This window comes from Miscanthus floridulus, chromosome 10 (assembly GCF_019320115.1).
Source record: "Miscanthus floridulus cultivar M001 chromosome 10, ASM1932011v1, whole genome shotgun sequence".
In the NCBI taxonomy this organism is placed as follows: domain Eukaryota; kingdom Viridiplantae; phylum Streptophyta; class Magnoliopsida; order Poales; family Poaceae; genus Miscanthus; species Miscanthus floridulus.
In genome coordinates this window covers 130305721-130322149 of record NC_089589.1, presented here as the reverse complement: position 1 = coordinate 130322149, position 16429 = coordinate 130305721, and the positions used below count along the sequence as shown (strand labels likewise).

At 42.3% G+C, this 16429-nt stretch overlaps 1 protein-coding gene and 1 pseudogene across 1 annotated transcript; one reads left to right on the top strand and one right to left on the bottom strand.

The window, feature by feature from the left end:
- The first annotated feature begins 1167 nt into the window (after positions 1–1167).
- LOC136487266 (uncharacterized) lies at positions 1168–2738 on the top strand (annotated as a pseudogene).
- Positions 2739–4775: 2037 nt separating this feature from the next.
- On the bottom strand, positions 4776–11273 carry LOC136489623 (uncharacterized). Its single transcript, XM_066486203.1, has 4 exons — positions 10457–11273; positions 6321–6391; positions 5634–6122; positions 4776–5387 (listed from the first exon to the last, which is right to left on the bottom strand). Exons 1-4 carry the CDS (start codon positions 11271–11273, stop codon positions 4776–4778), a joined length of 1989 nt encoding a protein of 662 aa, XP_066342300.1.
- Between the last annotated feature and the right edge of the window lie 5156 nt (positions 11274–16429).

Here is a 16429-nt window from a genome sequence, read left to right as displayed (position 1 = left end):
TGACCCTGATATACCCTCTGGTAGTTGATGCTCACCTTGTGGTGTTCTTTAATTTTCTTTTGCAATGTTGTTGCTCCCAAAGTAGCATCTTCTATCAGAAAGTCCTTCACCTTCCAACATATCCAGTGTTTGGTAGCATTCTTTATTCTCTTCTTCCTTCTAGTGCTAGAACAATCATGAGCAAAGTTATTCTTCTTCACCTACAAATGCATTCAAGATAGCTAGTTAGTAAAACATAACATTGTCATACTACATGTAGTAGCAACTAAAAAAATTATTCTTACCATAACAGTGCATTTGTCCGCCGTGGTAGATGCATGTAGCCTCCATGGACAATTATCCTCCACTTTCCTTGAACAATAGGCTCTGAACCTACTTTTTGAGCTTTTCTCTGTGTTGAATTCAAGCTCATGTTTGATTGCATGTTGACAAAGAGCCAACTTGAACACGTACGTGTTATGATAAGTAGTGCCTACTTCCATAGGAGGATCTTCTTCATCGAAATTAGCAATTGGGTGATGATTTACTTCTTCATATGGTTCATCCTCATCAGCCTCTAATTCATCCTCATCCTCAAACTTCTCCTCTAAGCCATCCTCAGACTCATCCTCTGAGCCATCCTCAGCCACTGTTTTTTCCTTCCCTTTTTCAGAACATCCAGGCACATCTACAGCATTCACAGGTACAATGTCCAAGTACATGATCTCCTCATCAACATCAACATGTTCATTCTCTGGTAAAGGATTTCTAAGGTAATCATCGTCATCCTCCTCTATATTGTTTGCAGGCTGCCCTTCAACATCAAACTCCCACTTAGTGATAGGCTCAAATTTTTCTGAGGGATCACAATAAGCGACAAACATCTCTACAACTTTCTCCTTACTGTGTACATCAAACATAGACATCAAATCCTGATCTGATTTTACTGCTAGAAAATTCTTAAGAACATTATCATAGTACTAAACATGTGGAATTTCTAAGTAGCCTGGAGGGTACTTCTCTGTAACTGAGTCAATGAAACCCTTATAATTCGACAGGTCTGAGTCAACAACCATCTCAAAACTAAAACATTTGACATCCTTTCTAGCCTTTTTACGATTGCCAAGCAAATGAATTTTCAATAGAAAATTAGTAGCTACATCCATCCTGTGAAAGCACAATAACGTCATGCATGAGAACTTCTTCAACCTATGGCGAACTTTGTACTACTAATTTTTGCAGTGGTGTGATGTTATAGGAAATACGTAATAATATAGCAAAATAATATATTTATACTAGTATACCATGTCACAATATCATAAGACATTTAGAGTACGTGTTAAATTCATATAGAGTACCTCTTCGCCCACAACTATCAATAAAAAAGTATTGTATCAAACATTCAAACATCAGCTGTTTGTGGATCAATTTCACTACTACAGCCTATAGGAGAATCAAATTTAGATTTCGGAACACTGAATTGACACAAGGGTGGAATGCTAGTTCATAGGGTCACATCTTAGTGCTACTCATGCTGAAGATACAAATGATCATCTAGGAATCAGATCATACTCTAGAGATCTCCATACTCTAAGGATGTTACTGATAGTTGTAGCAATACTGAAAGGGTTCAGTGCAGCAGTCAGGCATGCAGCAGCAAGGCCTCTCTTCAATTTAGTTCAGGGAGGAGGAACATAAAATCAAGTAAAACACCAAGCTACATTGATTTGACTGTGTCTAACAGAGTGAGAGGTTCCAATAGGCACAAGAACAATGGAAAAGATAGTTCAGCAGTGTGGCAGAAGGTAGAAAGAAATGACAAGATGATATCTAAAGTAGGACATTTGAGCAATTCATCTATTCATGATAAGGGTGCACATGAAGTTGGTAAGAAGGGTGTACAGGAAGATCCAACAAGAATTCGGGCAAAATGTAATCAGAATAGAAAAATGTCTACAAGAAGCAGGCACCCTTTCTACGCCAGCAAAGAAGCTCTTCTTCGAAACAAGGTTCTCAGTCATCGAAAAACTACTATGCACTGATCCTTTTGTTGCAGAAACAAGGGTGTATCCACCAGTCGGAGCTCCAAGAACCTGTGCACTGATCCTTTTGTTGCAGAAACAAAGGAAGCTCGATGTGTGAAGTTACTAACAGAGAATAATTCTCAAGAATGCTGTAAGTGGTATTCTGCTGGACACTTGTCACAGAAGTGGATTCCTGTTGGTAAGAAGGAAACTTGCAATGGGATCTATTTGGATGTCTCAGCTAATGGTGAGGACAGCAACTTACCTAGTGAAAGGACTTATAAACTGAACTCATCTGAACATGTTGATTTGAAATTCCAAGCAGATAATGCAACTGAGACCGATTACAGCAAGATCAAAGAGGCTATCAGTTATGTTTACACAGCACAGCAGCAAGTCGAAGATATCCAACTTCGCATTGGTGGTAGGCCTATTGCTGATTTGGAAAGTTTTGTTTACTTCAGACTCCAGATATCACTCTAAGAACTGTCTGGCAGTGGTACGAAGAGCCTAGCTGCTATGGTTTGGATGTAAAGGCACAAGATCTCCGGAGGTCAAAAGGCTTGTGGAATAGTCATTGTCAGTTTACAACGTATTTTGTACCATATCTATCTGCTGTTCAACTCTTCAGTCAGCCTAAAAAAGAGATCTCCTAAAAGAACCAGTGGTGGAAGCATTGATAAGGAGTCAATCCATAGGAATGTGACATGTGAAACATCTCCAGACCTCGCGTAAAAAAACAGAAACCAAACATGGAGAATAGGCAGTCCGTAGACATAGAGATAATAAACTCACCCTGCAGGGAGTTGGTGCTGTGTCCTGGATGTGCCGCCTTCCACTGTGGCCGCGACGCCCGTCTCCATGGCCGCGAGTGGCGCTTCCGTGGCCGCGTCGTCCTCCTCCGAGGCCGCGCCGCGCGGCAACGAGATCGCACCGCCCGCCACCAACGCCGCACGGGGTGCTTGCTTGGCTGCGCGAGGCGCATGCTTGGCCGCGTCGTCCGCCCCTGTGCCCGCGTCGCCCGCCTCCAAGCCCGCGCCGCATGCCTGCTTGGCCGCTCTGCCCCCTGCCGTGGCCGCTCCGTCCTCCACCTCCATGGCCGCGCGGGAAGGCTGCTTGGCCACGCGCGTCACCTGCTTCGCCGCGCGGACGTCCGTCGTGGTCGCACCGACCTCCGCCATCGCCGCGCGGGCCACCTACTTGGCCGCGCGGACCTCCGTCGTGGCCGCGCCGATCTCTGCCGTGGCCGCGCGCGGTGCCTCCGTGGCCGCGACGCCATCAGCCGAAGCCGCGCCACCCTCCCCAGAAGCCGCGCCACCCTCCACCTCCATGGCTGTGCCGCCCTCGATCTAGGGTTAGGGGAGGGAAACGGCCTGTACGACCGCGACTCGAGACGAGTCAACCAAGTTACGAACTGCCGCGGCGGACTTCATTTTCTTTTCTTTAGTGACAGGGCATTATGGTCTTTTTGCGTTGCCTCAGTTGGACAACTGACGATGTTTCCTCACAGATCTGACGGAAGTGTCAAGTAGCTAACAAAAACTCAAGTTAGGGACATATAAGAAAGATTTTTAGTTTCGGTGTCAAATAAGAAAGAAGCATTATTTTTAGGGCTAAATACAAAATTTTCTCCTTCTTCTACAAGTGGAATTGTGAATTGGTCTATCGGGCAATACAGGGTGGCTTTTATTTTTTTTTGGTCATTTTGCTTCACAAGTTTTTTTTAGACGATTTTGCTTCACAATGTTAGAACGACCGATTTAAGACAAAAAGAATGACGGACAAATAGTGTCGATTTGACCACCAAAGCCACCACCCACCATGCTTGGTTCATCTGTTATCCACAACTCACAAGGAAGGCTCGTTCTGGACATTTGCCCCGTCTGCGTCAGAAAGCAGAGCACATCATAATCACCATGATGATCTGGCAGGGATCAGCATACCATTATGGTGCTCCCATGTCTGCTCCGTGTTTATTACAAATCCTGCACCTCTGGTCCATTACTTGTACAAATATACATAGGTCCACTACTTCAATAAAAAACATACATAGTAGATGAAATATAGAGGCCCAAGTAAAATACAAGAGTGCCTCCGGTTACAATGATTCCTCAGTATGTCGTTCGTAGACCACTGACCACACCCACCGGCAGCATCAAGCAGAGCAATTGAGCAAAACAGAGTACTGGCCGCTGCGAGCTAGCAGGATGCGGCTCCGCCATAAGGATCCCGGCATATATATTATAATGGTAGAGAACAGAACTTTACTCCCGGTGGGGAACCCCCTCTAGTCCCGGTTCCCCACCCGGGAGTAAGCATCCGGGACTAAAGGGGGTCCTTTAGTCCCGGGTCAGGAACCGGGACTAAAGGAGGACCTTTAGTCCCGGTTCGTATTACCAACCGGGACTAAAGGTGTCTCCTGACATGCCACGATAGCCGGCACCTTTAGTCCCGGTTGGTAATACGAACCGGGACTAAAGGTTTTTTTTCTTTTTTCTTTTCTTTTCATTTTTTTGTTTTCTTTTCAAAATAGGTTTTCGAAGTCGTATTGTACGCTGCTAATTATACATTTATACGCGCGTATAGTATGTTTCGGTTCAAACACAATGAACGTATTAAATTGAGTGCGTAATAAGCGGTACTACTACGTAGTAAGTACTACGACTGCACATGTTGGTGCGGTGCACTGCACTGTGAACCAGAAGTAATGTGGAACACTTGTTACCTGAAAATATTAGTACGTGATTTATTTCTGGTATGGTCGTGCAGCAATTAATCTTCATCTTCAGCACAAATGGTCCATGACTTGATATGGCTGATCTTGTCGTACTCAGATGAGCTTCCTGTTAACAAGGACTCATACAACTCCTTGCTGCAAGTCAATTTGAGATATCTTGGTCTTACTGTTGTCACATACTCCGGAACTGTCTCCATGGTGCCGTCCTCCATCTCCATGCTGTCAAGTGACGACACTCCTCCTAGCACCTCCATATTTGGGCAGTATGAGATCACGATGTTCTGCAACTTGGAGAGATTGCTGATCCTTATCAGCTCCGGGCAGTCGAATACTTGAAGTTCCACAACTGAAGGGAAGTTCTCTATATATGTCAGGTTGCTCAGCCTGTACAGGCACAGTTTTCTTAGAGCATGCCTCCTGCTACTTGCGAGCCCCGGTGGAAGACAGCTCAGCTTGTAGTTACGAATTTCGAGAACCTTGAGTGCAGGCACTGCCATGGCATCTACTGTTGCATCCTCACCCTGCTCCTCCCATTCCCACTCCTCCCATTCGCACAAGCCAGCCAGACGAAGAGTTGCTAGGTTAGGAAAACCTACTACTGATCCAGTAGTGACAATACCTCCACCCACTGCCAGGGAGGAGGGTGACTAGAACTCAGGCCCAACACGCTTGATAGCAGTTGCGTCATTAATGGAAAGCGACTCCAAACTAGGGAGCTGGCACAGACCGTCAGGGAGTTGGGTGCAACAACAAAGTTTGTCCATCCTTAAAAGCCTCAGGCTCTTATAGACACATGTAGCTGGAATCATCATCCAATTTGGTAGCCGGCTACCAAAGTATCCTTCCATGTGTAGATGCCGTATGCTGGATGGAGGGCTGAGCACCTCAATTACCTCCTCCACTACTCTCTGCTGCTGCTGCTTGTTGATTTCATCCCTCAGTTCCATGAATCCGATGCTACTCCACTTTAGTAGAAAGTAATCAAGGTGCTCCTTGCTACTAACCATGGCCATTCCAGCCGACGAGCTAGCAGGCACATTTTCTAGACCATGTAAAGAAAGCTTCCTAAGCTGGGACAGAGGCCCTATCTCTTCCAAGCTGCACCAGCCCGTGCCCCCATTCTTGTCCAAATGTACTCGGAACCCCAAAAGTGTTCTTAGATTTTTCAACTGACCAAACCCCTTGGGTATTAAAACATTGTCATGGGAACCATACATGCTAAGAGTTCTTAGATGCAGAAGCTGTGTAATGCAGCTAGGAAGATGGTCTAGCTGTGGACATTTCTCAATCCAAATGTGCTGCAAGAACTTCATCCTATGAATGTCTCCAGGTAGCCTAGATATATTTGTATCCTGGAAGTGGAGGTATCTCAGGTGCCTCAGCTGACATATAGAGTCAACCAATCTATCACAATCAGTACCCCTTATAAAAAGCACTCTTAGGGTAGACAATCTCCCAAATGAGTCACTAGGCTGAACATTAATTCTTTTATTTACAATTAATGTTCTTACTGATTTGTGCTTCTGTAGAATATCCCATTCTAGTGCTGACTTGGTTGATCCTATAGACAAGTGACGTACATGGCTGATCTTGCTACCACCATCATCTTCCTGGTCCTGGACCACCAATGATTCTTCTTTAGACATAAACTCTGCAAAAGATCACACCACGTCACGCATGGTGCATGAGTATCGAGTGAGAGCTGATTTTTCAGTTGGTTCAATAAGATTCCTCGTGATTAGCTCCTGGTAATACCCATCTGCTATTTCTTCTAGCCAATCATCATATGAACTACTGCTTCTGTCTGGTGGATGGATAAATCCCTCACTGATCCACATCGTAACAACATCACTTTGCCAAATAGTTGTACCTTTAGGGAAAAGTGAGCAGTATAGGAAGCACTGCTTCAGCTGGGGAGACAAATCCTCATAGCTCAAGTAGATCGCGTTGTCCACTTCCTTAGGCAATCCAGCTACTGACCATGCATGATGCTTCAAAACAGCCTCCCAATCACCCTCGCTTCGGGGCCGGGCTTCGTACTTAGCAGTCCTCCCATCACTTTGATAGCAAGTGGTAAACCTCCACACTTACTGATAATTTTCATCCCGACAACTTTCAGGTGATCTGTTCCATGTACCTACCAGCACAAACAACCATTTCCACTCATAAAACATATTTACAATATTTAATTTGTAAAATAATGGTAAGCAGTTAGCGGATTTGTTATACTATATAATCTTTTGTATATGCTGCCCCGCCTGCGCGGACGGAAGAAGCTAAAATGATAAATACTCCCGGTCACAAAAAGAGCAATTATGGGATTTGCGCTAGCCAAAATAGCTCCAGTGACAAAATTTTAATAAATAATATTAGCATTTATGTCTCCCTACAAATTTATTATGAAAATATATTCTATAATATTTTAAAGGCACTTACTTTGTATCATAAACGTTAGTAGTTTCTTATATAATTTTGATCAAAATTTAAATTACTTGACTTCTTGGAAGTGAGAATTGCATTATTTATGAAACAGAGGGAGTAGAAAGGTTCAGTTTGGAATTTGTGGGCCCACCTCACATTGGGAGCATTGGCTGATTTGTTGATGGACGCTAAATTTTTGGTTTCCAATCAGTTTGCTACCTAAATTTGCCAACATCGCACATTTAGGTTGACAAATCGATGGCAAATATTTTTGTGCAACTTTTCACAACTGAATATTTGGCATGGAAAATTTCGAGAGCCAATCAAGCATACCTTAAATATGCATAAATTGCCAAAATCAAATTATGATTTAGTGGCCAATCTTACATGTAGATGGGAGAGATGAGTAATTTATTGGAGACTTATAAATGACCTTAGATTATGTTTAATACTAAAAAAATAGTATTTATGCAAATTTAGAGGTACATTTGTTACCTTTTTATAGTCGTACAAGTCGATAATTTAGATGCAGACGTTTATGTTACCTAGATTATTTTTACTAATGAAAAATATGGGTAATTTAGATGCATATTTAGGTGTTACTTTTGTTATTTTCATGATGATAGAGATGGATAATTTGGATGCATATTAGGGGGTTTTTTTAGGTTATTACTAGCAAACTTACCTATGCGTTTCAAGGGGAACTTTGTCATGTAGTGCTGGATATCTATTTAGTAATCACTTCATGTGTTTCAATTCATCTAAAATCAAACACTATATTGTGCCTTGACACATGCTATATTTTGACTCATGTGTACGGGAGGAAACTCTCAACAATCATGTTATTTGTTCCATTTCATTTTGGAATCGGGCTATGCACCATGCCTAAACACTTAACTTGTATGGACATAGGTAAATGTGGTGGACCATGGTAACACTTTGGTATTCCAATTTGTTTTGGAAATAGACTCTGCATCATGCTTAGACGTCGCACTCGAACTTGTACACAAATGGAATAGATTGAGTCTGTTGGATCCCATCGGGCAATTGTGATTGATGAAAGATAAAGAAACCTTTTGGTCTTTAATATATGAAAGAAGGCCCGTGCGTTGCTATGAAAGAATGCCTAAGAGTTTTGAAAAAAGATGTGTCATTTGTCTGGACCAGTTTTTAAATAAAACAAAAAATGAGAATTATTTTTGAATGACGGAAGCAATAATTAATACAGTTTCAAGGGCATCACTAGGAAGTTTTTTGTGCCGTTATCCTATGACAGTGTGTAATACTCTGTGTCCAGAATTTGCTTATTTGACCTAGTTCCTCAAGTGCAACGGACCTGCATACACATAGCACCTCTCTTGCACTTCAGTCCTCAATTTGTGTAAAGAATTAACCCAAAGATGCTATTTTTCGAATGACAAGCCCTCACCCTAATAAATATACACCAGTAGAGAAACGGCCTTTCATCCATGGCCAAAAAGTATTTAGTCCCTGTTTAAAAATTGCAACCGTGGCTAAAGGGAGGACTGGACCTTTAGTCTCGGTTTGTAATACAAACTGGGACTAATTCTACCCTTTAGTCCCGGTTGTAACGGTTACCGAGGTGTGTCGGAGGCACGTCAGTGCGAGAATCTTTAGTCCTGGTTTGAGACATGAACCCGGACTAAAAGTGTGACTTTTAGTCCCGGTTTGAGACACGAACCTGGACTAAATGTACCTTTAGTCCCGGTTTATGTCTCAAACCCGAACTAAAGGTGTCTCCAAACTGAATTTAAAAGGAAAGCATATCTTATCTAAGTTAGATGTGTGGTGGTAGGTGAGATGGTAACGCGTGCAAGAGCTGAAGTGGGAGGTCGTAGGTTCGAATCTCTACAGCTGCAACTTCCCAATAAACACCTACTCCCGGTTGGAGGAACCGGGACAAAAAATCAAGACCTTTAGTCCCGATTGCATAGTCCCGGTTCCAAAACCAGGATTAAAGGGGGTGGAGAACCGGGACTACAGCTAGGTTCTCTACTAGTGATATAAGGTGGTAATAAACCCACCAATTGTAATTGCTCATGTGCCACATGGGCCAACAACAGGCATCTAACATGCTGAGGTGTTGCATTCATCCCATGAAGGGCTGATGTCCTCGGCAGCTCACGACACACAGCAGATGCCTAGAACCACCCCTTGGTACACCGCTCCCTGGTCACATGGGCCAACAACACAACTACATGCTTCTAACAGGCTGGTTTGTTACACAATGTTCACCATGTTTCCAATGAGCCATTATCAAAACTTTCTGGCACTTTTGTCGGATTTAACTTGGAAATCATTCTCAAATATGTGTTGTTTAGGTTATCACTGTGGATGTTGTCTTTAGGATCTCTTAAGCTTTTATGTCTTGTTGCATGGTGGCTCCTTCCATGTAATGGGGGTCATTCCCTAATATCTGCTATTTTTTTCTTAATAGGTGAATATACAAATAGAGTTTCAACTTAAGATATATGCATAGAAAATTACAATGACTAATAATAGGATAAAAGATGCAGTCCATGACATCGTAGCTCATCATGGACTATAACCATTGCGGACACACAGTTTTGTGATACAAAAAGGAAGAAATAGTGGATATTGATGAAAAACATATAGATTACTTGGTCAAATTATCACACTTCGGTAGAGGTAACAGAGTATCTATATGGTTATTATGTATAAAGAATAAAAGAGAGACAAAGGGCACAAAGACAAGCAATTTGATTAGATATAGGTACTAAACATTTCCACAAACTTCTAAGACTTATATCTCAAAGGTTCAAACATGTATAGGTGGACACGTAATGGATTAGTGTGGATAATTTAGATGCATATTCATGAGTCACTTTAGATTCAACAACAAAGCTCGATAATTTGGATGCGTACTTATGGCTTTACTAGGAGTTGTATATTGTAACTAGTTTGTAATACCATAGTTTTCTAAACCTACTATGTCAAAATAGGCCCGGAATAGATAGAGTTAAGGGAATAATGTGCATTAAACTACAAAATAAATGGTATATGTGTTCACTAACTTGACCAAGTGTTGGCGGCAACTGTTTGTTGAGCAAGGACCAAGCATGATCTTCGTTGAGTGGGCTGACATGATGTTGGTAGAAGGAGGCTCCGGTCCATAGAGCTAGGTCTTCTAATCTTGTAGTGATTAGCACCCAATTGCCCTGTTGATTTTTACTTGCATTTCTGACTGGAACACTAAGCACATTGCTCCATGCTACATTACTCCACACATCATCCAAGACCAGGAGAAACCTACCCATGGACAAGGTGTTGGTGAGCCTCCGTGAGAGGAGGGTCTTGTCTTGCATCCCATCATGGACTCCCCCAGCATGCTCAATTGCTGTCCTAAGAAGCTCAACCTCATCAAAGTGTTGGGTGATGCTTAGCCATATCTTCACTTTGAAGTGTCCTTGGACGGTGGTGTCATTGAAGATCTTCTGGGCCAAGGTGGTTTTTCCCATGCCACCTGTGCCCACAATGGCCACCACTTTGATGTCATGACGTCCATTGATGGTTAGCATTTGAGCAAGCTCCCTTGTCTCCCTCTCAATTTTCTCACCAACAATAGCTGACTCAACAAACTCAGATGTCACCTTCTCTCTAGTGGACATCCTCTGTTCTGGGTGGGATCCTAGATTGATGAAGTTGAACTTGTGAGCCTCTTCATATATGTTGTCCAGCCTCTGGTTGAGCTCCTTGATGCGGCCGCCTATCTTGTGTGCGAACACAGGATTCCATAGGCAGGAGAGCAATGGCTGGCAGCAACCTGGAGCCTTTTCAACCGTGCTGCTACCTTTCGATTCCCTCTGCTTGTCAGCTTCGATTTGACATAGGTCTAGGATGTCAGTGGCGTCATACATGGCGTTCTTGAGCTTCTGAACCCATCTTTGCACCCTCAATTCAGTGATGCGCTTCCTCTCAGCGTCAGCAAGGAAGCATTTGATACTTTCCATGTTGTTCTCTAGCTTCTCAATATCGCCAGATATACCCAGCAACATCTTCACCTCTTCTGTTGCCATGTCAGCTATCAGCTGCATCACGTAGGGTCCCATAGCATCCAAGATTGCGGCCATGGCTCCCCCAGACGTCCCTCCTATACATATACAAGTACATCAGAATCATACACTTGTTGCATCAGAACAACCACTGGATCATTTATTCTTTTGTGCCACTTGTACTAAATCACCTTATAGTAGACCCTCATAATATAATTTCGATCATGATAATTCTTTTTTTCAATCTAGATCTATTGTTTTAAAGTGAATTAGGATTTGCCAAGGGATACTAGACCTTTAATATGCTTACTCACACCAAAAGGGTGAGCAGCTGGGAGTTCAAAGATCAAGACGTTAGTGTGCTTATACTTACACCAAAAGGCGAGCAGCGGGGAGTTTAAAACTAACGCTGGAAAAGAAACAGCCTCGCTCTAGCTACCTATTTTGCTCATTCTTTTTTCCTTTTTTTAGAAGGATAGAACTTGCAGTTAACATGTAGATTCGCTACAGATACATGTTACAGGCATGATACTGCATTAATGTGAATAGAACATGCATGCATGTATAGCTAGCTAGAGAAATAAACTTCTCCAAGAGGATCTCTACACACCGCTTTATCATAAAATTTAGAAAACAAAACAAAAAGCCAGACTCCTATAGACTCTCTAAAGCACTCTCCATCTCTTTTGCAATCTAAAACCACCCTTCTCACTCTCCATCAATAGAGAGGCTACGCTTTTGATGAAAATGGCGAGGCTACACTGCTCTCTAAATTCAAGATATGGTAGTTCTCTCATGAAATTTTCACACAAGAAAAATGGTGATAAGGTATTACAGTATACAGAACAAAACCTAGAGATATATGTGGGAAATATTTATGGCATGGTTCTCTAAATACAGATATAGGTGAAGTTTAGAGAATATAATGGAAAAGGATGGTCGAACAATGCAAGCAAGCAAGTAAGAAGACATTACAGAAATGAACTTTAAAGTATTCACTGCATATATAGTTTCGGGATAGAGGATGGAGGCACCTCAATTTGCAGGTAGTGCTTGCGTCTCAGTTGGGCTAACTGCTCTTGAGGGTGTAAGGCAAATGGCAAGGCATCAGGCATGAACCTTAGCTTATATATATAAGATGGACCAGCTGGAAAATGGAAAAAAAGGCGACGATCCAATCCTTGCTACACACTACAAGAATCGAGTACCAAACTTAGAATGGAACCAGCATGCTGCTGTTATATATATTGCACGCACGTTATGCCTTGCTTGATGATTGATAAATGCACGTACTGTTAATTAACTATAATAATAACTTAATTTGTGCTTGCTTGATAGTTTGTTCTTTTTCTTGCTTCTGGAACTGATACTGGGCTTTGGATCTAGGTAGATGGAGAGCTTGGGTTTCCACGCTGCTGACAACTGCCACCACAGCCGCTTTTGTTAAAGGCAATACATCTGCCACCACAGCCGCTATGTTAATGGAAGAAAGGAGACGAAGATACAATGCTTGTTACACACTCTTAAGAACCAAACTTTAGAGTTGTTCTGTCTCACTTACAATTCCTTCCTTCTGGAATCTCGCAGAAGGGTTTTTTTTTTGTACACAGACAGCATGCATGCCTTCAGCAGGTCAGAGTTGCGCACATGGAAAGTTATGCCTTACTTTAGAGTTGCGTACATCGCTTCCACTTCCCTCCCCTACTTCAGCGTAAGATGCTCTCATGTTATTTTTCTCGTCTCCTTCCTGCTCTCATGTTATCTTCGTCTGGGTATATATAATAATAATAATAATTTCCGTACCTTCACCTATCTCAATCGCACCCTTGCATACATGGCATTTGGGTTGTGATCTGCTCCGATCCGTTATGTGTTTCCTTCCTTGCAAAGCAGAGCATCTGTGTATGTATATATGATATATAATAGTACTCGTGCAAAGCAGAGGACGACCACGCTCTGACTGTGTTTGTTCATTCTATGCATGTCTGCTTGCGGTGGGGTTTATTACTCAACGTTTCATGCCAAGGCTACAAAGCAGAGGATTAACATACAGTGCTTGCTGGGCTCAGAAAAGCAGAGGAAAACCTTGATGTGCCTGTATGTGTTCCATGTCTGCCTGACGCCTATACTATACTATATATATATATATATATATATATATATATATATATATATATATATATATATATATATATATATATATAGTATATTCGGTAGCCAGCTACAAAATAAGTTATTCTGTAGCCACCTTCATTTACGATAATTTTATATATTAATTTACGATAATGTCAATACATATTTACGATAGTTGGATTACTATAACACATGGGAATATTTACCATAATGTTATAGTAAACCACTTAGTAAGGAGTTACTATAATCTCGTAAATTAACATAGTAATTATCGTAACTCAAAGTAGCTACAGAATAAATTATTTTGTAGCCAGCTACAGGTAGTAGTTATATATTACAGAATGTTTCGTTCATCACAGCACGTTCATTATAAATAGATCCATGACCGCACCTAAATTATCTCCCCAAATATACGAACACAAGAATAAATATGACTATATCCAGCACTCTGCTTCACCATGTTATGACTCCAAGCGCCATCAGCCCAAGGCAATCTGTTGTACAGAGTCCTCCGTGTCTCACTAGAAGTGAAATTTGGCCAAAGCAAAGGCAAGCAGATGGTACGAAATAGCCCAAACATATTGCAGCTGCTCTGCTCGGTTTCTGCACGAACATAGTACATGTGAACAGAGCAAAGAGTAAGTGGATCAGGTCAGCGTACAGTACATGTTGATGCTTGCTGTTTGTTACTGTACCACAAGAGATTTCTTCACCACACATTCGGTTCATTGACTTGTGCAAATATTGGTCCATTACTTCAAAACAAGAAACAATAATATATATATGCAATCTACAAATATACATGGCCAAAAAAAAAAAGAGAATACATTTTCCTGCACCTTCGCCGCTGGTTCACCTTTCCCTGTTTGACAGTATGTCCACGCTCTGCATGTGAACAGAATATGTGTATTGCTACGACTGTGTAAAAGAGACGAGCTTCTACCAATCGGATCTCACACTCCCACTGGCCACTACGAGCTTCTAACATCATCATGTGGCTCTGCATACATTGGTTACACGGTCCATGCATAATGACACCTGAAAATAAGTACTAAGCGGCACGTAAGTACTATAAGAAATGTTACGAGTGAAGTGTTACTCACAACGATTTTAGTAACACAAAATTAATGTTACGAGTGAAGTGTTACAAAAGTGGTACTATATTGTGACACATAAATGGAACATGTGAAATGTGTGACAAATATATATCCTGTAGTAACACAAAATAATGATACAACTAAAGATCCACAACTTTAGGCCCATTACTTGTGCAAATATATATAGGTCTGTTACCATGATTTGGCGTCATGGAGACCATGTATATTTGTACACTCCATATATATTTTTTGAAGTCTGTATGTGAACAGAGTATGTGTACTGCATGAGTGCGTCATGGAGACGAGCTTCTACCAAGCACATCTCACTCCCAATTGCCACTGCAAGCTAACGTCATGTGGCTCTACGTAAGGATCCTGGATCCCTGCATACATTAGTTACACGGTCACTTCATAATGACACTTGGAAATACGTACTAAGTGAGAGAAAAATTATAGCTACAAATACAAGAGATGGTAATAAACATACTTATGCCAGAATTGGAGTACAAGCAACAACTAATAAATAATCAGGAAAGCAACTTTCGGCATAGTGAAAGAATGCGATTTAGTATTACCTGAGTGCATGAGCGATCATCAATGGAGCTGTGCTGTCCTCAGTCTTCCTCTGAATATCCATCCTAACTTGTATCTGAATCTTCGATGCAGTTGATGTCGCGTTTTCCAATATGGCTGATCTTCTTCCATTCAGAGCTACCTGGTGATAAGGAGGATTCGTGTAGCTTCTTGTTGCAATACAACTCGAGATACCTTGGGTGTACAGCTCGCAGGTATTCCGGAAGCGTGTCCATGGTGGTGTCCTCCAGTCGAAGGCTGTCGAGTGCTGGGACACCTTCTAGAACCTCCAGCTTTGGGCAGCGAGTGATCCTAATCTTCTGCAACATGGCGAGGCCGCTGATCCTCTTAAGCTCAGGGCAGTCAAACACATCAAGATCCACAACTGAAGGGAAGTTCTCCACATGTGTCAGGTTGGAGAGCTCGTACAGGTTTAGTTCTCTAAGATTATGCATCTTGCTGTGGCGAGGCCTGGTGGAAGATGGCTCAGCTTGCAGTTATCGATTTGGAGTTTCTCAAGACAAGGCATGGCAATGGTAGTTTTCACATCCATATGCTCCTCACAGTCATTCCATTCCCACTCCTCCCACTCACGTAGGGCATGTTTGGATACGAACCTGGACGCAAGATGCCTGGCTAGGAGCTCGCCTGGAAACTGCCTGTGCAGTGTTTGGATGAAGCCCTGAGAGCTTGACTGACCCAGGCAACCGTGCGCACGCCCAGGCGATGGAAAACGCCCGCCTGGCTCAGGCTTCGTAGTTTGCCTGGACGCAATAAAGTATTCTATTCTTAATTGACGTTAATGGCCACTTATTAAGTCCATAAGACCATGATTACAACAGATTTTTCCTCTCCTTTTTCCATGTAAACGCTAACATAGTTTGTATTCTGAAGCTTTCTACTCTGAAGCTTTCTACTCTTTAATTAAATACATATAGAGATCTTTCATTAGAAAAAAAATAATTTAAATTATTTTTTTAGCAAAGAAGAGATAATTAACCTAAGTTATTATTCTAGTAAACACACCATAGTAGTGTTCATTAATCATATACAAACAATAAAAAAGTAAAATTTCACTCGCATAAGCATTCTCAGGCACAGGCATCCAACCAAACAGACTTTCTCTCACATTGCCTCACCAGGCAAAACTCATCAACTTTCCAGGCAACTTCCAGGCAACACTTTTTGCCAGGCAAGTCACCCAGGTCTCTATCCAAACAGGCCCGTAGTCTGTGACCTGAGTACCTGACAACGGGTGGAGTCGTAGTTGGAGAAGGCCAATCGTTTCCGGTCGGAGTCCGATGCCAGCAGACGGCCAGTGCGTTTCTCTCTGTTCATCTCTGACCGACCGATTGGGCGAGCGCTTGTGCTCCGATCGGTCCGGGGACCGGGTCTGGCTTCGACGAGGCACGAGAGGTCCATCGGCATCCA